We start from the raw sequence: 22,847 nt of genomic DNA, 5'->3' as shown, positions 1-22,847 counted from the left end.
CCAAGCCCTACTCAGCCATGTCATGATACTATATTAAGGAAAGGATGCAATATTGTAAATTAAAAATATCAGCAGTAATATCCTCTAGTTTGCACTAGAAAATGTTTTTTTAACCAAATCAGATGACACACTATTGATTTTTACACATTTGTCTAGATTCTTAATAAAATGACAGAATAAGTGAGTCAGAGAACAAGTTCAAACATTAATTTGATTTTAAAGCCCACTCTTCACAATGAAATATAATCACTGCCAGTCATTCTGACTGGATCTAGACTGAAAAATATACCTCTGACTATTTCCACCATTGTCACCGTGACACTTTTTAAAAAACTTTTTATACATTTCTTGTATAAAAGGAGATTTATTGCAACATAAAAATGAAAAATGTTCAATCTATTCTACAATCTTCACTTACTACCACGTTGCAAGTAGGGGGTATTCGGAGTAGGGTGGGGGCCTCTGGCTTGTGGAATGCTGGGACAGTCAGAAGCCCAGCAGTGTGGATGACATGATGGGAAAATGGCATGATGGGAGATTGTTTGACAATCCTTTTTTTAACCACTGGGTCAAAAACCACTGAGAAACTAAGATAGACAATCTGTGTGTTTTCATTAAACATGACAGACATACAAACATACAAACATTGCAGAGGCAACTCTATATGCATTTATGTTAAGGTAAAAAAACAGCAACTAATTCAGTCACAGACTTATGATACATAAATGTGGCAGCTGCAGAATGTGATAATAGCAGTAGTATGAGAGCGACAGTGAGAGACAGCAGAGTGAAAGACAGTGAAAATCCTATGATGTTTTAATGACTTAAATAGTGTCTATAGGTGAGTGGTGTTCAGCTGGTTTCATCCTTCACGAACACTGAATACATGTTGCCAGGCAACAAACCAAATACGCATACACACATGCCAGTGAGTTGAGCTGCTGCACAAGAGTGACACAAGGACGAAAGTAAAGCAGAGAGGAAGAAAGGGAGGTGTGTGTGTGTGTGTGTGTGTGTGTGTGTGTGTGCGTGCAGTATTTGTGTTTGCACATTTTGATTGCACACAAGTGTGTAACATGGAAAAAAGGAACAAATTTATAGACATGCTTTACAGGGATCTAGTTTTTGGTCTATCTTAGGAGAGATATGATATCAAAGCTAAAAGCAGCACAATGTGCCAGAAATAGAGAGCAGTGGACATCGAATCAAACCATGTGATTCATGAGTCATGACAGATAGAAAGGCCACTTCCTGTGTCAGTACAGTCCTGTTGTCCCAGACTTCTCTCAATAAAATGAGCAATCTGTCATAAGAGGACAATGCACAACTTAGTATTCAGTACAAATAAACTCTCAGCCTGGTAAGCAATGCTAATCCCAGGATATCATCAGACATTCACTGTATGCTGCCTATGGGTGAGGATCACTGTGTGAATAGCAGAGACAAAGCCAAGAATTCTGGTCTTCCATTGCGCAGTCTGTACGTTTGTTAACGTTGGTCTGCTCAAACTAAAATACACTGATTAGTTTTTAGTTTCTAGTGCCTGTAAATGCTCCACAGCAGCAACAGCACAGGTGTATTTTTACACGGACAGATAGATATGGGATATACAGATATAGTTCACTGACAAAGTCTGGTCAGAAGAGATACCTGCAGATGTCAACACAGCGCTACCCACTATCCCCACTACCACCATTATAGAAACCAATGAACTTTTATGTGCCACTGCAACAGTATCCTGGAGATACTTGGGTATAAGATCAAAAACACAACATGCAGAGAGTTCTGCCCATGGAGAAATAGGTTGGAAGCAAAGATTAACAGAGGTGCAGAAGAGTGTCATGATAGAAAGATCCTGGATGGAAAAGAAGTACAACGCTGACTGACCACACGCTGAATGCTACACGCTGGATTACTGCAGGCCAAGCAAAGACACAAAAGTTAACTCAAATCTCAAATGGAGAGTGTTCAGAGCATCAAGAGGCTGACCCCCAAGGAGAGAGGCAAAGAGCTCAGAAAAGAGTAATGGAGTATTGGAGAGCAAGAGCTGCTCTGCAGGAGCTTCAGAGGTGCAGGAGAGAAAAAGAGGAAAGAGATAATGAAACTGAAAGATTGAAAAGCTTGAAAGAAGGAGGAGAGGAGGAAGCAGGAGGCCAGCCAGAGTGAGAAGGAGAAGAGGAGGGCAAATGAGCAAAAAGGCCCTGCAGAAACAAAAACAGAAGCAACTGCAGCAAGAGAGGCTTCAGTGAAAAAAGGTGATGATGGTAGAGACGGAGCCCATCACAAGTCTCAGGTTAACTCTAAGTGCCTGCAGGAGAGACTGAAGTTTGGACTCATCTGTGATAAGAGCCAGGATCAGATGGAGAGAAAGCCTGGAGGCTCAAACAGTGTGTCAGACAGTGGAAGGCCTGCAAGGACAGACACTGGAGCCATTTGTCGAAGCGGTCTGACTGTTACTGCGTGTCCAGAAACCTCAAAAAATCCATCTTCTGAATGGAACTGATCCCATCTCTCCACTTCTTCCCAACCCCCCTTAGCTCTCTCTCCACCCTTCCTCAGTTAGCCCTCCTTGTCGCCTCCCTCAATAAAGTGACTATATTCATGGAACTGTTATGGAAAGTCATCAAATGTAATAAGCTACATTACTTTGATGAAGTAATTAAAACAGCCACATTACTTACATACATTTACATATTAGTAATCTGTAGGCTAACCTCTACCATTTCCAAACCGACCTTCCCAACACTGCCCATTGGTTGGATTTAGCAGACACAAGAGGGAGCAATAGGACAACTAAACAAGATGAACTGCTGTGACACCACTTCCCCAAGGTAATCACAAAAAAAAAAAAAAAAGGTTCTTGCTATATTCAGTGGGGTTGCAATCAGAAAGGATCGATTAAGCTAACTGACAAAAGTGTTTGCACTTTCATCCTGGGTTTTCCCAGGGCCCATGTCAGACTGAGAGACAAATATTTACAAAAAATAAAATAAAATAAAAAATAACAGTCTGCAGCCAAATGATCACGTGTCAGGGCACGGGGAACATCGAGTGAACAGGAATAAACACTGGAACTGCTTTTATTTACTGAAAGCTGCAGTCTAGCTTCCACATGAAGTATTGGGTCTGGTTGCACTGTGGCCCCACCTGGACTTAGGAGACATATCTACCGTCTCACCACCAAGTAAACATCAGGTCCCCAGGGTTCAATTTCCGATACACCTGAAATTCCTAAAACTGTCCACGCTTGACACGCGTGGTGAGGACGGAAACACTGCACGGTGGAGAACAATAAAAATAAATGCGTGACGTCGATGAATGGGTGGGGCAGCAAAATGAACACCTTCGCTCATCTCCCGCTCTCATTTCGTGATGACGTAGGCTACCTGTGCCCCCCCCCCCCGTTTCTTCAGACTCGTTACGTTATTTCCGCAGCTGTGCTGTCGTGAGTCGATACTACGTCGCATGTTCCTCCAACCACCCCCCCCCCCACGCCCCCACGCCCCGCCCTTTCACTGTGAGGAATTCGTCCTTTCAGCCATTTATTTATATTTTTCCGTCACATGGGCTTTCGGGGTTCAGTGTGAGCTGTCGACGCCTGCCTGCAGCTCGTTTGAACATTATGGGGATTTAAAGGAGGGGGGGGTGGGGGCGAAGGGACCAAAGCAAAGGGACTCCGCATCTCTCTCTCTCTCTGCATCTCCTGCGCTGCTGTGAGGCTCAAGAGGATCATGCAACACCTCACACCATGGCGAGCCGTGCTGCTTTTAACCGTGCTGTGCCAGCCGGGGATCTCAGACAAATACGGTAAGATGATGATGATGGTGATGGTGATGGTGATACTGATGATGATGGCACGATCCTTTCCAGAAATCACTCTTACACTCCTTTAATATCCCCACGGCTAAATGTTGTGTCTAAGTACTTTCCGGTGATATCATCCTCCTGTCGGTTACTTTATCCCCTGTGGCACGGTCCTGTCGTATTCCAGCTCAGATGCAATTTAGGGATGGCTGTATCTATGTGCCATCTAAGGGAGGGGGGGGGGGGGGGGGCTGTGTGTTGTTCTTTCAAAATGAACTGTTATGTGGAGATTATTGGCCAGAGAGAGATGCAGCAGGCCTATGTGAGTAAATGTATAGGATGAGAATCTGACAGAGGAGAGATGGAGGATTCAAAAAATGATAGGGAAGAGAAAATTGGGTCTTGGGAGTGTGTTATTTCAGTTTCTGGTAGAGCAAAGACAGATTTTGGGGATTTATGACCCATAAACTCCCTATGACATAATGTCCTATTGATATAATGTTATCATTTGGAGTCCTTTCTAAAACAGCCACCAAATCCATATGTTGGGGGTAAATAAATAACGCCCAGACCAGCGTGTGTACACGATACAAGATGAAAAGTAGACAGCAGAACCATGTAAAGAATTTAGATTTAAATAAATGGTTTCACTAAATGATATATGATGCCAAACACTTCAGACTGATTTCAATAAACTTGGCTGTTTTAGGCAGAGATATACTATGGGATGCAAATCTTCTTTATTGAGTAAAAAATAAATAAATGAATAAAAGGAAATAAGTTTAGTGAAACAGGTTATTGCATTTTTTAAAATGTGTTTACAGATGCTTTATCAGTGTCGATCTCGCATGTCACTCAGCTGTAGAAATGGCAGTGACATTAGCAGCAGTAGCTGTGATGTTACTATTATAGACAATGGCAGCAGCGGCAGGCTGAGTAATAAATTATTTTATATTGATTATTGCTATGGATGGAGTGACTTCAATATGTCTTTTAGTAGACTCATGCATTTAACTGGCAGAATTTGTAATTGATGTAATGATGCAACAAGTGAATTGTTACACCCCTGTATTTTTTTTTTTTTTTTTTACATTTTAAAAAAAATCAGGTCTGTCTGATGTGTGTAGGTGGAGATTTATGAAGTAGGGTGTGAATTCGATGAGTAATTCAGAGTGAGAGTGAGAAAGGCCAAAAGCTATTCCCTCCTTCAGATGTAAACAAGTGAGCATAGTTTTGTTCTGACAGAACGGCAGCCACCCCATCATTTTCCCTCCACCTCTGTAAATATTCAGTCATTTAATTTGTAATACATATTTTAGATGCTTTCTTACTTTTAGCTTTTAAGTGCAATCACCCAAATGTGACGTGAAATGTGAAACCAACTAGAAGCAGCTGGTCACAGCTGAAGGAGGTTAATGCAATTGCAGGAGAGAATAAGACTCTAGAACTATAATATATGAGTATTTATTCGAAACTACTCTACTCTGTAAAATATATTAGAATTAATATAAACTATTGGTGTTTCTTTACAATTTGCCATTAAAATCATCACGAGAAACACATCCCCAAGAAAACCTTAGAAAGCACAATAGCATAAAAATCGAGGGACAATATAGCGTACAATGAAAAGCCATTCTGCAATCGGCTGTGATTTCAGCACCATGGAGAGAAACTGTTAACCACTGGTGCTTGTCTTTGTCCGTTCATGCATCATTTCCTTTCACACACGCATCCATCCCTTTGGTCATTTGATTAGCTGTCCATCCATATGTCTGACTGGCCGTCTTCACACACACACCCAGCATGATGTTCGCGTGTGAGATGACGTCTCTGCTGTCAGTCATTTCCCCAGGGGACTGATGTGCTGTTGCTATGACAAATTTAAAGTTTCCCAGCCAAAGTATGGATTCATTGGAGCCTTTGTGTTAACATGCTAGGGTACACATGTTTCCATTTACATACTTTATAATTGAAGCTTTAGTGATGTCCCTCATTTGTGTCTGCCTAATGAGTAAATGTAAATGTAAATGTAATAATCGTTCTTATATATCATTGTTGTTGCTGTTGCTAAGCTTTTGGCCTTGGAAGGATGTAAACTACAACACGCCTTTCTCTGATACTTCTAGACGGTCTGGTGACTTATTTCACTTGCCATGAGAGCTCTCAACATCTGAACTCTTCTCCTGTCTGTTTGCTTGTCTGAAAACAAGTGTAGGCGTCTCTTTAAAACATTCATATAGGTCAACGCACATAGAGTTAACATCCTCCTCAGTGTTGCATTTAGTAAACCAGTTAGTAAGTATATAAGTAAGTATAAGTATAATCCAAAGAGTTTTAAAACCTTGAAAATAAACTGAAATAAATTTGTTGAAGCAGCTCTGCGACCTTGTTCTTTGTTGATCATTGACCTAACACTACCAGATGTCCTTTCCTGGACAGTCAGACAGTGTTTGATGACTAGGACCGGTATTTACGCACAGTGTCTTGTGGTGTGTGTGTGTCAGTCCCTCTGCAAGCCCCTGTGTGCTGCAATTACTCAGATCCGTCTTGGCTGTGTACCAGTACAATAATATCTGTGTGTGTTTCTACTGAAGGTTGTGTGAAGGTCCACACAGCCGTCCGCCGATTGGTGATTTGGATGGTGTGTATGTTGATAGTGATGAAATATCCTCAATGACACCCAGAAAGTTTATGCTTTTAAGGAGGTGTTCACTTTGTGTGTGTGTGAAACAGAAAGAGAGTAAGACTTTGTCTAAATAACGTTACGTGAATTAAAATCAAGAACTCCATAAAACTCCCCCGTGGTGCATTAAAATGTAGGGCCTTGTGCTTAAAAGTTTGAGAGGGCATCAGAGAAATACAAGATGTTGCAATAGTGTGTGTGTGTGTGTATGTGTGTGTTTGTGTGTGTTTCTTCTCAAAGAAAGAAGAGGTGAGTCACAGAAAACGCTGTTAAGTACTGCGTCACTACATTTAAAGGCAGAGAAAATAGTTCTCAGTCTTTGTTCTCTATCTGACTTTGTGTTCAGGTAAACTCACACACACATTTATAGTGCTTAATTGATATTTATTTGCTGTTTTGCCTGTTACATACTCACACAGATTCTGGAGATTATGAGGAAAAAGAGACATGGGAAAGAACGACAGACAGCCAGACAGAGCTATCCATTCATATTCCGCTGTGCTAGGTTCCTATCTATCGCTAACCACCTGCTCCTTCCCACATCGCCATACCCTCCAAGGTCTGACTCACCAACTTAAAATAAGAAATAGTGGAACAGAAATCACTGAAAACAACAAACGAAAACACTGGTTTTGTGTCCCCTGTTCAGTCACTTATCTGCTAGTTTAGCTTATAATGCAATAATAATTTTAACTGCATCTAATCAGGAGTAATATTAACATCATTTTGTTTTTCAAGGTTTTCAGAAGTTCCAGGTTTTGAAATTATGACTGATTTTCTCCCGGTGTGGGACTTTTAAATATCTGTGTGCCATCATATGAAAGTCTTATAAATGAAAAGTGCATCAGGCAGAATGAAGGTTGTGGTGGGTTGGGTGTTTTGGTTACCACCATACAGTACATTTGAATCTAATTACAATGAGTAAGCCAGAGTCAAGCTCACTTTTTTCATGTTCTCATTTCAGCCCTCTTAATGTGAGTTAAAGCAGTTGTTGCCATGGAAATTGCTGTGAAACATTTTACCCTGAGTACCTGCTAACAGTCCCTTTGCCTTCCTCCTTCAGGTTGCCTGTTTGAGAGAAAACTGTGCACAAGGGATCAGTTCTGCTCAGATGGTGAGTGCGGCACTTCAATGAATTCACGCACACATGCACAAACACACACACACACACATAATCAAACACAATCTCTTTGTTGAACGTAAACATTAAACTTTTAAGACAGACTACTTTATTAATCCTTTCTGTACCTCTACAGCATATTAAATTATTAATCCTGCAGCTGGACATACACCAACACACACATACACACACATTATGTCACTGGACGCATGTTGGCACAAAGGCTGCGTATAAAAATATACAAACACAAGTCAAGGATTTTTCCTCTCTCGGCCCCATGTGTCTATCTCTCTCCGTCACCTGCCCCTCTCGCTTTCCTCATCTTTATCTAAGCCCCTCCTCCGCTCCACTGTCTCCATGGCAACACTGACATCACAGTGAGGTCGACACCCCCACAGTTGTTGTGCTAATACAGTGATGAGTCACTGACACACACTTATGCACTTCTCTGTGGAAACGCACTTACGCACACACACAGCCACTGGACAGAATACAAAATGGATTGGTGTACTTAAAGCTCGGGAGCAGATTCAGGGCCAGATTTATGCACATCTGTGTGTCTGAGGGCAGAGCACGAGAGAAAAATATTCATAAACATCACTCAAAGATTTTTAGTCCGATTGATTGTAATGAGCTGTTTTTCTCTGTCTGTCTCTCCGGCTCTGTGTCTCTTCCTGAACGTACAAATTAAGATGTGAACTGTTTGTTAGACATTTTATGTTGAGTTTAGATCAGGAGGTCAAGAGGGTGTTTGACTGCATGAGTAGAAAACAGTTACAGTAAAATCAACAGAAAACATTCAGACTCCCCTGAGTCTTCATGAACTGAAGCAAAATCATCTCCATCTCCAAGTGATTTGCACCTTCCGCTTGTGTTCAATATAACAATGCATCACATATATTTTGAGTCTGTAAATATATGATTTTATTTGTTGGATGATATGTTTGACATCCTAGGCATCAGAGATGGTATGAAATGTTCTAATGCTGTTTGCTAAATAAAAAAAAAAAACAGATGATGATAGTTGAAATTTTTCCTGTTCCTCTCATATATGTGAACATGTTACATTGTAAATAAATGGCTGTTTTAGTTAATTTTCTTTTTCCTTATGTGTATCTATTGCAAATGCAAATTCAGTGGTACGTTATGTGATAACGTTTTTCAGAATTGAGTAGCGTGAGGAATCACAATTAAAATTCTTTTGTGATTACATTACCAGTATTAATCCTACTGTTTCACTACTCCAACTTTTTATTGAAGAGGGCTTGTTTGCTTTCGTACCAGCAGTTGAATAGGAGGATCAGAACCAACCTCATGCTTCAAGAGACATGGAGACTGGTCCAGTACAGACGGCAGCTAGCCTTCACTAAAAACAGAAGGAATACACCTCCTAGCTCAGCTTAAAAATGAAAGCACTGCATAATCAGTGACTATGAAGGTTCATACTGACCTACAATATAATTTAAATTGGCAAAATAATATGTAATGTGTAGTGTTGGGTGATGCTTCTCCCCAACACTAATGATGACATATATAGCAGCTTATTTTATGGTGTCCTCTATAGTTTGACCAAGGCAGTGGTGCATCCACAATGGTCTCTAATGGTGTCAGCACAGCACAGTCCTCTATCTCTTTGCAGAAAATCTCCATTCTTGTGGTTAAAGCCTTTTTCTTTTCCTGTGAACGGGCCACTAATGATAGGAAACACTGATTGTGTGCCTTAGTGTGTTATATAGACAGCACAGCATATTTTAGGTGGGATTTAGGTGCAGGTTTTGCTGTGTTGTGTTTTGTTTGTCGGATTGTGTAGGCTCTTTGCTGGTCTGACTGTGTCGTCTTCCAGCCTCAAGAGTGGAACACAGTGTTAGAACAGATGGGTCCACATTGATGCAGCAGGTCATGCTTATGTTGTTATTGGAGGCATCTTCTGTGTAGGCCTAGATTGTTAGTCTGTGGCATGTGGTAACCAGGTCATACATACACCTGAGTTCTCTGCACACAGGTGTAGCACCCTGGCTTTGTCAAGTCTTGAGAGTGATTGCATGACTTGATAGTGAATGCATACCTTGTTCCCAGTCTGTGTAGGACTTAAATGACCAACGCTTTATGTCATTATCATGACAATGATTTGTTTGGAGCATAATATATAATGTAGTTTGAGCCAAACATTGAATTTCTTTTACATTTACCAAGATCCCTCTTACCAACATTGGATACTATGTTCCCTGTACAAAAATGACATAAACACCTCAATCTCCAGAAATAGTCCCAATCCAATCAAGCTGTGTAGTTTCCTGTGCTCTCTCCATTCATCCTCGATTCCTCCTCCTCATGTCCCTTGTCTCTTTGCTATCACCACCAGGTATAACAGGTGCAATTATATTTCACCAGTGCAATACACTGCCAGGGTACAATATCTTGTATCATATCATCAGCATCATATTTGTAATATGATTAGGGAAAATCTGAATGGAATCTCTCAGCATCTCTACTTAGTATTCTGTGTCACTTGTCAGACTTTAATACAAGACATTTACCTTTCTGCATAGCCACCCACTCAGAGGGAGTTACTTGTGCAAAATGGGAATAATATAAAAACATGGTTCTCTGTGTTTTCTTCATCAAGTTGCAAAAAATAAGCTGTAATGTTTCATATAAAATTTGTTTCTATAAAAGCAAATTAATCCTCTTTAATCTGTTCAGTGTAACAATTCACCATCTCACTGTGGCTGGTTGGGTTGTATGAGATTTAGCTGGTGTAGTGAAAGACTGTGGTGACTCATCAGTGCGCCAGATTAACACATAGTCTACTCTGCTTCATTTCTATTCCTTTCACTCCGCAGTCGCAATCTTTCTTCATCTTCACTCACCACAAGTTCAGGGTAAAAATTCCAGCCTTTTAGATGAGATTTGGCTTTTCACACTGTAATAAAGTTAGAAATTTCAGTTTCAAAGTATCTGACGCACTTGAATAACCCACATTTTGTGTTAGGTGGCTTCTCTCCTCCTGAGTCTTTCGATGCAGATGCAGCAGAGCATGAAGTGGATCAGCAGTTTGCCCGTATGCACAGCTTAGTCCCCTGGTTCCAGCCAGTTTTCACCGAGGCTTATGTCCAAACTAGTGATTAGATTATAGTCACTGATTTATGATTTAGAGTGAGTGACTTTCTTGTATACCACAATGCAATACAACAGACGTACAGTAAAGTAAAGAAGTGGAGCACATCCTCATGTACTGTAGATGTTCAAAAAATTGATTCATGTATGATCAGAGAAGAGAACAGGTAACAAAATAATTCTGCACAAACACTGTTATTGTCTCTGTGGCCTGCAGGCTAGCAACTTTCAAAAGGAAACTATTCAACATTTTCAAGAGCTCACACAGTGATGGCATAACCTTGTCGAAAGGACTATGACAAGCAGTGCAAAGTGCGTGGAGTGAACTTCAAAAGTATGACTCACAGCCGTGGGCCCTTGTGGTGTGGGCTACCATAGGAATTACAGGTTATTACAAAAATGCTGTACCTCAAGGGCAGCGTCACTGAGCCACATGTGGTAGAACATCTGTAGTCTCAGAGGTCAGTTACGATGTGTTGAATAAAATAGTGTTGTGTATCTGCTGTTCTGTACTGCATCTTCCACAGCAGACATATTAGACTGGAAAAGCGCAGGTGTTACTTTTAACATTAATAACGTTGAATTCAAGTGTCCCAGTAAGGCATGACAATGTGTCACAGAGACAGCATGCACTAAACCAAGGTCCTGAAACTGCAGCAGCTAAGTGGAATTGAACCCACATTCTTTTTTATGATTTATACCTGTGCTTTTCTTCATTTTAAAAGAAACCTCAAGAGACTATTGTGGCAAAATAGGGGTTCAAAATGTTTACAGCTGTGTTTGTGTGTGTGTTTATTCCAGACGGGCTGTTTGGTCAGTGTCTGAGATCGAAGCAGGACCAGGTCCAGTACCAGGTGTCAGTTCCTGTTCTGAAGAGGATGCAGGAAGTCCTCAAACAGCTTATGCTACAAGGTAAGATTGGACATAGTAAATAGTGATCATTTGCAAACCTTACATTACTTGCGAGTCTCTTTTATGAGCCATTTTGACTGTTCTTATGAATTACAATTAACTTTGATTTGCATTCTATCTGCTAGCTAAAATTGATTTCAGCCAGGTGTTAGTCTGTGTCAATCTAATTCAAATTAAAGTCAATACAAAATACTGTAAAAAGTTTTTTAACAAGACTAAATGCCATGCTAGGTGCTCTGTGAGGCTTTCCTTATAGGCACAGCATTTCTTTGAGCTACGTGCTAATGTCAGCAAGCTAACATGTTGTTGCCATGTTCACCATCTGAGTTTAGCATGCTAGCATTTGCTAATTACTGGATTGATTCTCGAAATCCTTGGACGCTTTACGAATACAGGCAGTAATCCATGAATCACACAAGTACTTGAACACAGCTCCTATTAGAAACAATATAGATTTATTAGAAACAGTAGCCTATAGATTTTAGAGACTCTTTCTCCATGTCTCTCTCTCTCTCCCACACACACCTCAGTCTTAACTCTCTGCCTCTGTGGCTTTCTTTAATTGCTGTGTGTGTGTGTGTGTGTGTGTGTGTGTGTGTGTGTGTGTGTGTGTGTGTGTGTGTGTGTGTGCAGGGCTTTCATGGCAGGATGACATCACCCAGTATATCTTATCAAAGGAGCTGAAAAGAGTTCCCCATACCACCCTTCCCTCTAAGCCAAACTCCTCTTCCTCCTCTTCTCATCCACCTCAGTAAGTGCTCTCATGTTACCACCTTTTATTTCACTCTCCTTTCAACCCTCTATATCCAGTCTAATCTTGTCTCTGTTTCTTCCCTGGTTGCCAGGTCTAAACAGCACATGCCCCATCACCACAGTTCTAAGACGGGGTCCACGCCTCCTGGTGGCAACTATGTGGACTACATGATCGTTGAGCCTCCTCAGTCCCAGCTGCGCATGCAGACAGCATCCATGGACCCATACACATATCACCAGGTATACAAACACACACGTCATGATTGCACAAAAGCAGGTGTGTGTCATTTACAAAACTGCTGCACAGGTGTGGTTACAGCAGACACAAATCCAAACTCATACAACAATCAAAGCTCACAATAGCACATCACAATAGATCTCAGATGACAAGTAACAGTGCAATACCTCTCCCAATCACAGCATAGGTACCAAGATGAAATAGAAAGATCTCTCATAGCGGCAGGAGGCAATTATGCCCGCCCCTCTTCAAGGTCCCAGGCCAACCAGAGAGAGCGAGAGCGTGACAGGCAGCTGCTACAGGAAGCCTTGTCTCTGTACCTGGCATCTGCACAGCCCTCATACCGCCACAGAGGAGCCGCTTCCATGGCTCCTGCAGGTAATACTACTCAGGAATGACAACACATTATAAAATTCATTATAACTCATTTTCTTAACCATCATAACCCATTATGCTATGAGCAGGTCTGCCTTACTATGAGGACTTCGAACTGGACATACCAATGGACTATGTGGAAGGCTACACCCTACAGGAGAGACTTGGTACTGCAGGTAGACAGCCAACGCTGCAGAACAAGAAGGTTCCTCAGGACTTCAGCACTCTGTCTGGGACCAACGGTGAGGAAAAGGAACTTTCTCATACTTAATTTGTATTTTGCCTTCAAGAAAGTAGTACTATGCAACACAAGCATAACACTAGATTTACATGGTGGACACACTTACAAAGCATGTGCCTAGCCAATACATGCAGACCTTTTCTAAACTGTACAGTGCAAAAATAGAGCCAAGTGTGTCATCCTGTGTTTAGATGGCTTGCTCCAGAGGATGTCAGGAGTCCTGCAGAGGCATGGAGTTGATCCCAGAGATCTCAGTCAAGAGCAGCTCTACAAGCTGGCCCTCATACTGCAGCTGCTACAGGCCCAAGACAAAACAGGTACAGTCCCCGAGCTATTAACAAAGAAACAAGATGGGAAGAATGGGAAAAATAAGTCATACTAAGGCTGAAATGTGTCTTACTGTAGTACTTGTGTAAAAACAGTAGTTTGTCTCTCTCAACAGATCCTATCGAGAAAGATGTCATCACCCTCAAGGAGGTACGTCAGCATCTATTATTAGCCGTGGTTACAAATTGTAATCGTGGACTTCTTTCATTAACAAGTCCTCTATCATTCCCCCGTAGATGCAGCTGTTAAAAACAGACAGTGTGTCAAATAAGCCGCAGAAGCCTGTTCCTGTTCCCGGTCCCCCTGAAGCCCCTCCTGCCCCCTCCTCTGCCTCAGTCCCAGCTACATCTGCAGCCAAGAGTCACAATCCCCCCCCCCCTGCCACCCAGCCTCCTCAGCCTGCTCCTGCAGAAGCTGGACAAGGCTTGAAGGAGCAGGGGCCACCACTGGTTGACGGTATGGGAGCTAAGGAGGAGTATGGGTACATTGTCACCAATCAGAGGTCAGCAAATTAAGCTTTCAGTTCTTCTGTTTGTTGTACACGACTTAAACTTGTATTTGAAAGCTGTAATGAACTGGCAATAGGTGAAACTCATGGTACTGACATGGAGGATGATGGTGTTTTTTTTTTTCCCAGTCCTCTGAGTCTGTATGATGGAGTGAGGCTGTTGGAACTTCTGGCTGATAAGATACACCTGACAACCAGCAGCTTCATCAACATCAGGTAACACCACCATTAGTGTGTGTGTCAGCGTGTGACAGACTTATGAATTCTGCTAATTTACTCTAAACACTAAATATGTTTTTCATTCAAATGTGTGCCCCTGTGTGTGTGTGTGTGTGTGTGTGTGTGTGTGTGTGTGTGTGTGTGTGTGTGTGTGTGTGTGTGTGTGTGTGTGTGTGTGTGTGTGTGTGTTTCCAGCGTGGTGGGTCCTGCGCTGACGTTCCGTATCCGCCAGAATGAACACAACATGACTGCTGCAGAGGTGGCTGCTAAAGCTGGTGAGGCTGAAAACACAGAGACACACGTACATCTACCTACCCACACAAACATGCAAGCATGAAGTGAGAAGTACAGTATGTGGGCTCATTATTCTGTCACTTTCTCATTTTCCATTTCGTCAATGCTTTTTTTCTCACATCCAAAAAAAAAATGTTTGTTGTTTTTTTACAACCCAGCAGTATCTGAAAAGAACTTCCTGGAGTCTCAGACAGGCCTGAAGATTGTACAGACTGGCGTGGGAGAGGTACTTGTGACACACACACACACACACACACACACACACACACACGGACACACACGGACACACTTACACAGCCTCTGTGGAAAATTTCCTTTGTAACCCATCCTATCAGTAGCATATGGAGCAGTTGTCAAGGCAACAGAGATATAATCACTGCTTTGTATTCTTTACCATTTCCACTTTATTCATTCATCCATGGACTCGAGCTTGACACATTATCAGACTTGGTGGTGCAAAATGAGACTAATGACAGTCTTGTTTGCACATTGTAGTCACCAGATATTGGTTGGTAACTTTTCAGAAAATGAGCGAAATTTTTTGTAAGAAGAATGACATTACAAGCACAAGCACTCTGATGTTAGAGCACTGTGCTGCACAGTGCAGCACAGACAAAGGCAGCACAGCTGTCTCAACTATCAAACTGGTTTTCCATATTGTGCGTGGTTGTTTGTCTGTGCATGTTAACCCCTGTCAGTGTGTACCACCTGGAGGGCAAGTGGCCAGAACAAATCAGCAAGGCAACACCTCGTGACAACCTACATTTCACTTGTTGCTATGGCATTTTATCTCCCACACCTCCCCCCGCTACTGTGGCTTCCTGATCCCAGGTGCTATGGCAACAGCCACAGGTGTCATTAACCTCATTATTCCCAAAGCCTGATTCCAGGCCTCTGACTCATCGACTGCATCTCACATCTTGTGTGTAATGGATTAATAACAAAATGCCCATTTAGAATGAATATTACGATAACACACACATACACAATGGTTGCATTCATGTAATGTAATTGTTCTGCCAATATATTAATGGAGTATGTGTATGTGGTACTGATGTGATGGGATGGCAGAATGTTTTAAATCGCTAAATAGTGAATTTGTGTAATTAGTGTTGTTAGTTATTATTAATACATTTAGAAATGCCTTTTTATATTAGATTAAATGTATTAATTTTATATTAATTAGATTATTAAAATATATATTAAAAGATTAGATTAGATTATTAAAAATGAAGAAAACTGGAATGGAAAGTGAAATTTTACAGTTTTATAAGGATAAAATCACTCGTTTGACAAACACTAACATCAGTAATGTATTTGATTAAAAACACAAAAGCAACAAAGAAAAATACAAATATGAGTACAAGTTGAGAAAAGAGTACATGCATGTAAACAGTGCTCATGTAGAGAGACTGAGGGAAACTACAGCTGTTGTAACTTCACTGTTCAAAAGCACCATAGAAAAAAAAACTACAACGTTGAAAAGGCAAAATGCTAATTTCTCATGCTATTTAACATTCTATATACAGTAAGTATTGTTCTTTGGAAAAATTGAAGGTACTTTCATAAATGACAGCCCTTGTTTGGATCTTTTGTTATAGGACAGATCAAAATCCAGTTTCCAATCCAATTTAGTTGCAGCTCTATTAGAATGAATTTATTCTTTCAAGTCTGGTTATTTTGTTCACCGCGTTGATAAAGCTGCAGTTTTTCTGTGGAGTGATCAGGAGTGTGGCCATTCAGTCTGTGTGTGTATGTGCATGAGGAATAACGGGAGCTTAGATTAAAATGGCAACACTGTAACATTTAATTGTAGCAGGCAGACAAAAAAGATAAAGAAGAGGTGGAATGACACTGTGGAGCAGACTAAGTTAAAGTATCACTGTGTGGCATGTCCTGTGCAGTGGTTCACTGATCTCCACCCACATGTGCTGTCTCTCTGGCTCATACCACCTTGCCCTTCTTGACCTCTGTCTTTAAAACTCAGCCTCATCTGCTCATTGAGCACACCTCGCTGTCATGTGCAGTTGCAGGGAAACAAATTTGTTGTTGCAATGAAGTGAATGACCTTTGAAGTGAATGACCTTTGATGAAGTGAATGACCTTTGAATTCCAGTGGTGAGGGCAGAGTCCCTGGGGTGGCTCAGCTTGTAGTCATCTGTTTTCTTTGTCTTCCTTCCACCCTCCCCATGTCTTACTCACTACTCTTTATCACCATCTTTTTCCCAGAGAACCGATGCACGGGGTCTCCCTCAGGTAACCAGGGTTTCCCAGGGCTCCAGTGGGACGGTTATCACCCTTGTTTCCATGGCAGTCGTCGGAGGTGTGCTGGTATTGGCCATGGCTGTAGCTTGTCTCAGACGTTATGCTCAGCAAGTGGCCAATGGCAAGCTTGGCTTGGGGCCGGAGGCAGGAGCAGAAACACACTTTGACTACCAAGTAAGGCAATATATAGACATTCAGGGCTGATGAAAAGGTGTTTTATATATTTGTATTTTAAACTATTAAAGAATGTAGCATCCCTTACATACATCTAAACATCCATTTTCTATACTGTATGTATGTAAACTGCTACCTGTTTTCTACCAAGGTGTCAATTGTCAATGTTGTAAAGGACAAAACCCATAAAAACCAGACCACAGACAGTGAAAAGTGCAATATATGTACTCTTTCAAATATGTACTCTACTTCCAATTGAAATTACTGGCAACAAACAAAATCTTGAATCACTTGTCATTTTAATTTTAACATCAACAAGCCATCAATTAGAAAAAAAACATTTAAATCTTTCATTATGAAAACAAGACTTTTCTAACAATTTCTAATTGATTTTGATATTTACTGTAAAACACAAAATGATAACCAATTATTCAGTTAATCAATATTGATGGTGATGCTCAGTTGCAGCCATTTTTCTAATGAATGGATTCCCTCCCCACTGTCCATTTAGGAGCTATGTCGGCAACACATGGCGTCCAAATCGTCCCTGTGCCGCCAAGACTGTGTGGGTGGGGTGAGCAGCAGCATGGCCGGGTCTGCCATAGCCACGGGTGCAGGTGGTCGACGGGGTACAGACACGTCTCGCGTGAGCAGTGTTTCCTCTCAGTTCAGTGATGGTCCCCAGCATAGCCCATCCTCCACCCACAGCTCTACCCCGTCCTGGAGCGAAGAGCCAGCCCAGTCTAATATGGACATCTCTACCGGTCACATGATACTGGTGAGTGAATACACAGTCAGTGTGGATTCTCCTGCTTTAAAAGTCACGGTTGTTCATGAGCAGCTGTTAACGTCTTCAGTGCTGTCTCCCTGACAGGCATATATGGAGGATCACCTGCGCAACAAGGACCGCCTTCAGAAGGAGTGGGAAGCTCTGTGCTCCTATCAGGCTGAACCCAGTTCAGTAGCTGTGGCTCAAGTCCCGGGCAATATGGACAAAAACCGACATGCTGAATCCCTCCCCTGTTAGTTGATCGCTCTGTCTGATCATTTCTGTCATCTGTATCAGTCACCCCATATGCAAACATGTACAGCATTATGCTATTTTCACACATTTTCATAGTCTTGAACTGCATAGCAAGTACTAAGGGTAAAAAGTAGAAAATATCATGGTAAATCATCCACGTTTTATTTTTATCCTAGACATAATTTTAGCAGCATCATTCACTCAATCATTATTTCATGAGCTGACTAATCCTTACTTAGCACCTGTTTTCTTTTCCAGATGATCACACGCGGGTGAAGTTGAAGACTGAAGTGAACCCCAGTAAACAAGATTATATCAACGCTAGCATCATTGTAAGAAATTCTCGAAACATTGGTGGTTTGTTTCATGGTGAATTATCATCTACTCCAATATGAAGTTTTAAATAATAAGCCATTCTTTGTATTTAATACACCACAAAAACTTAAAGAGAGTCTGCTGTCTTTTTTTTCTAACCAACAGTTTGATCATGACCCCCGACAACCAGCTTATATCGCCACACAGGGACCTCTGCCGCACACTGTAGCTGATTTCTGGCAGGTCAGTGCAGTCTTTCCTCTATTTAACTCTTCCTGCCTTGTTTTCTCACTTCCTCCCAGTTTGCTGAATTTGCTTTCTATTCTTTCTATTATTCTCTGTGATAAATAGAATTGATAAAAGGATGTAGGCCACTGGGGCATTCAGTCCAGCCACAGGACATCTGCCAGATGTCACACATTGACTGAAACGCGATGGCTGAATGTATGTGTGTGTGTGTTTGTTTGTGTCTGCATCTATATCCATGTGTGTGTCCCAGATGGTGTGGGAGAATGGCTGCACGGTGATAGTGATGATGACAGCCCTGGTGGAAGATGGAGAGAAGCAGTGCGAGCGATACTGGCCAGATGAGGGCTCATCACTCTACCACATCTATGAGGTTAATTTCATGTTGTGTGTAATGTTTGCCTGCATTAGCCCTGCTGGAGCAACAGTTTTGTTGAGAAGACAAATGTACAAAAAAGTAAGATGACGAGGTAATGGCTCTGTGAAATTTTAAAAAGTGCAAAGGGACAAACTTCGTCAGCTTGAAGCATTTTGTATATCTACATCTATATTTACACTCAATACTCAAAATGAGGAATCATGAGATTCTTTTTATTAAAAAAATAAATACAAATGTCAACCCCCTCACTTTTGTGCTTTGTCTCCTCCTGGTGGCAAACTGTGGCTACTTGAAGATTTGTTTCCCCTTCAGTGATCAGAACATTTTTCTTTTTCCAGGAAATATGTATTGCAAAAATAAATAAATAAATAAAACTTATGTAATGGGTATTATTTTGGTATTTGGTTTTATTTTAGGTGGAACTGTTTGTCTGCACACTTGTCTGTAAAGATTGACTTGGTTTACATGAATTGCTTTTTTTGCCTGACAAAGATCTTGTAGGATTGAATTTTGGGAAATTTGCAAAATTCAGTGGTTGGACTCTTTCTTAATATGTCAGATCTTTTTTATTTTTTGTTTTTTTAATGCTCTGTTCACATCTCTTTTCGGTCTGCGACGCCCTTCTCTCTTTGTCAGGTGAACCTGGTGTCAGAGCACATCTGGTGTAAGGACTTCCTGGTGCGTAGCTTCTACCTGAAGAATGTCCAGACACAGGAGACCAGAACCTTGACGCAGTTTCACCTGCTGAGCTGGCCGGCCGACGGCATCCCCACCTCCACACGGCCACTGCTCGACTTCCGCAGGTAAGAGACTGCACAGCTACATGAACACGCACACGCAGACCATCCCCACATGTGCTCTTGAGTTCAGCCGGTGCAACAAGATTCAGTAATCAGTAAACACAAAGTGGATTAAACAGGTAGTCAGGATGCAGAGGGTGACTCAGTGGTCACATTGTGGGTTTGAATCCACCTGACCTCATCACTTCCATCTCTTTTCTTTGTTTCCCATCTTCCCTGACATTTTGCTCTGTGTATAATCAAATAAGCCATCCATACTATTCATTTCATGCCTTATCCATCATTTCAGCGCTGTCTCTCTCACTCTCTCTCTCTCTCTCCCTCTCTCCTAGAGTGCAGGTTGATAGGTTTGTATTTTAACATCTCCCAGTGTCATTTTTGTGGTTTGCAGCTAGTACTCTGGCTCCAGTTGCATAGTCACAAAAATGAGCATTGGCAGGTGTGACTGGCTACTGCAAGAGGGACAGTGAATCTGTGGCTTCCTCTTCACTTATTCTTTCCTGTTTTCCCATCTCACTGTCCTTTACAGCCTCTTGCAGCTTTTTTTTTTTTCTTCGTGTCTTTCCCTCATACCTAATGTTAATGTTTTCATCTGACATTTACATACGTCTTCCCATTCCACTCTCTTCCCACTTGGTCACACAATGCTTTCATCTCATTCCTACCCACAACTCACAATTACCTGAAGCAGCATGAGAGACTGTTTATCCTTTGCTGTGTGCATTTAGGAGTACTTTCTTTCTCTACTTTCCCTTGTTCCCTTGCTTCCCAGGAAGGTGAATAAATGCTACAGAGGTCGTTCCTGCCCAATCATCGTTCACTGCAGGTAAAAAAAAAAGAAAAGATTCTGATGGGTCAGAGAAACACCACAAATTGCAGAAACGTACAATATGTATGTACCATATATATGGACTTTGGTTTGAGGTAAAGCACTTTGGGAGATCATGTGTGCATGTGTACATTTTCCTCTCTTTCACTCCCACAGTGATGGCACCAGCAGAACTGGCTCGTACATCCTCATCGACATGGTGCTGAACCGCATGGCCAAAGGTGAGCCGCGCATTCAAACACACATACTTTACAGATGCCCACACAGGATATAATCCAGCACCTCAGCATCTTGACATGGAGCCCATACATCATCCCAGATGAGCAAAATGGTCAGCTTTTTGTGTCAGGCTGGATTTATGCTGTTACGTAATGACACCTGTGGAAGCAACAGTCACATTGTAGTTAATTGATTCTGCTTAAGGGACATTTGAATTATTATGCCACACCAGGTGTGCGTAAATGTATGGTGGTATTATTTATTGGTAGGTTAGAGGGGCAATTTAGCTAGAAAACTCTAAAAGTGTCATGACGTGTGACATTTTTGTTTCATTATGCTTTCACATTACTCTTTACAAGAAAGATTTACCAGAGTCTCATTTTTGGTACAATAATTGAATTGAACTACTTAAGATTCTTAACGTATATTTTGTTGTGTTTCTTTGTTTAGATATCTGAAAGTTCTGAGTTTTAGTTTTTTAAAGATCATAGAGCTGAGGAAAGTCATTCAAAACCTCTCTTAGAAAATCCACTAATGCTTTTACTGTTCCTCTTGTTGTCATTAGGAGTGAAGGAGATTGACATCGCAGCCACACTGGAGCACATCAGAGACCAGAGACCTGGCTTGGTCCGCACCAAGGTACCATCAACCTGCGTGTGTGTCTGTGTGTGTGTGTTCAGTATTTCAGTATATTTCTCTGTCTTCCTCTGTCCTCTCTTTAATTCTCCCCTCCAATCCTTCCCTCTTCTCGCTCCCCCTCCCTCTTAGGACCAGTTTGAGTTTGCGCTCACAGCAGTGGCAGAGGAGGTGAACGCCATCCTGAAAGCCCTGCCACAGTGAGCGGCAGCAGCTGAGGACACACTGAGGCCATGCAGACAAAAGAAAAAAAAAATATACACCCTCCAAAGGACACGCTTCATGCAATCCAGTCATGTATGTCTGGCCGTCACTGTAAATAAGAATTTGCTCTACCACACTTGTTCTCAGCATGCAGTATCTTACCATCTACCTGTTCTCTGGGTTTTTAAAAGTTTTGGAACCTGATTTTGTGAAAAGTGCATCAAATGACGAGGATGTAAGTATGAAGAGGATAATTTTTTCACCATCATGGCACAAATTTGAGTCTTTGCTCTGTGAAAATTCTGCCTAATTAGACAACAATGAGGCCATTAGATGTAAACTGCAAAGAATTAGGACGTGCAAATACTGTGCTGGTGTGAATCCAGATGAAACCTGTGCATTAACTTTTGCCTAAATACAGAACAGGGAGCAATTTGTTGTGTGTTCCTATGGTCAGAGGGGATAGATTAGTGCGACATTGTCTACCTATCTTAATGCCATTTGATTCCTTCTTTGCCTCATCAACCATTTTACTGGACATGATGACATGATTACCTCAGATGATTGCTCAACAGATGATTTACCACCAACACAGACGGCTCTGTGGAACGTTCCACATTTCTTGGACTAATGTCAAAATGTTTAAATCCCTTCACAAACTTCTCAGACGTCCATCTTGCTGATATACAGTGAGGTTTCTCTCCATTTTACTTCCCGAGTGTGGTGTTACGTGTCCACCAGAATACTGTATGCTACTGTCTAGTGTGCGTTGACTTCCAGCAAGTTTTTATTTGTGAGGCTTGTCTTTGCCTTGACAACATGATTGTTTGCTTTAAGCACTGGCCGTTTTGTAAAAGATGCTGTACTTTGACCACAAAGTACGCATCGCACACACACACACCTACACAAAGTAACTTTGTTTGGGTTCTTTTATTGTCTTACTCAGTGTACGCCCTTATGATTAATGTAAATAATTCATCCTGATGATTGTGTTTATTTCATGTAGCAGACAGATAGAAAATATCTATAAAAATGTATTTTTGACTTGACCTTAATAAATTTGTGATGTGATGCAGCAGAAAACAGACAACAAAGGTTTCAGTGCTCTTTTTCCTGTGTGCGCTTTACAGTATATTTAATAAGAACATTTAAAAGGAGGTTGTTT

At 41.4% G+C, this 22,847-nt stretch overlaps 1 protein-coding gene across 2 annotated transcripts; it reads left to right on the top strand.

Moving 5' to 3' along the window:
- Nucleotides 1-3,518: 3,518 nt before the first annotated feature.
- Nucleotides 3,519-22,776, top strand: ptprna (protein tyrosine phosphatase receptor type Na). 2 transcript variants are annotated; one of them, XM_071461099.1, is made up of 24 exons: nucleotides 3,519-3,807; nucleotides 7,551-7,601; nucleotides 11,526-11,636; nucleotides 12,270-12,387; nucleotides 12,482-12,629; nucleotides 12,810-13,005; nucleotides 13,092-13,244; nucleotides 13,435-13,560; nucleotides 13,686-13,720; nucleotides 13,807-14,072; nucleotides 14,208-14,294; nucleotides 14,493-14,572; nucleotides 14,753-14,817; nucleotides 16,821-17,030; nucleotides 17,542-17,808; nucleotides 17,905-18,052; nucleotides 18,313-18,386; nucleotides 18,535-18,612; nucleotides 18,869-18,988; nucleotides 19,631-19,797; nucleotides 20,567-20,620; nucleotides 20,780-20,844; nucleotides 21,408-21,481; nucleotides 21,611-22,776. In XM_071461099.1, exons 1-24 carry the CDS (start codon nucleotides 3,732-3,734, stop codon nucleotides 21,680-21,682), a joined length of 2,841 nt encoding a protein of 946 aa, XP_071317200.1. In that variant the 5' UTR covers nucleotides 3,519-3,731; the 3' UTR covers nucleotides 21,683-22,776. The 2 variants fall into 2 exon arrangements, with proteins under 2 accessions (XP_071317200.1, XP_071317116.1); XM_071461015.1 differs by having other exon boundaries at nucleotides 3,562-3,807; nucleotides 14,750-14,817.
- Nucleotides 22,777-22,847: the final 71 nt, after the last annotated feature.

This window comes from Trachinotus anak, unplaced genomic scaffold (genome assembly GCF_046630095.1).
Source record: "Trachinotus anak isolate AG129_WGS33_773 ecotype Australia unplaced genomic scaffold, CSIRO_AGI_Tana_v1 ptg000001l, whole genome shotgun sequence".
NCBI classification, from domain to species: domain Eukaryota; kingdom Metazoa; phylum Chordata; class Actinopteri; order Carangiformes; family Carangidae; genus Trachinotus; species Trachinotus anak.
The sequence above is the reverse complement of the archived record's forward strand: the minus strand, read 5'-3'. Positions and strand labels throughout refer to the sequence as shown.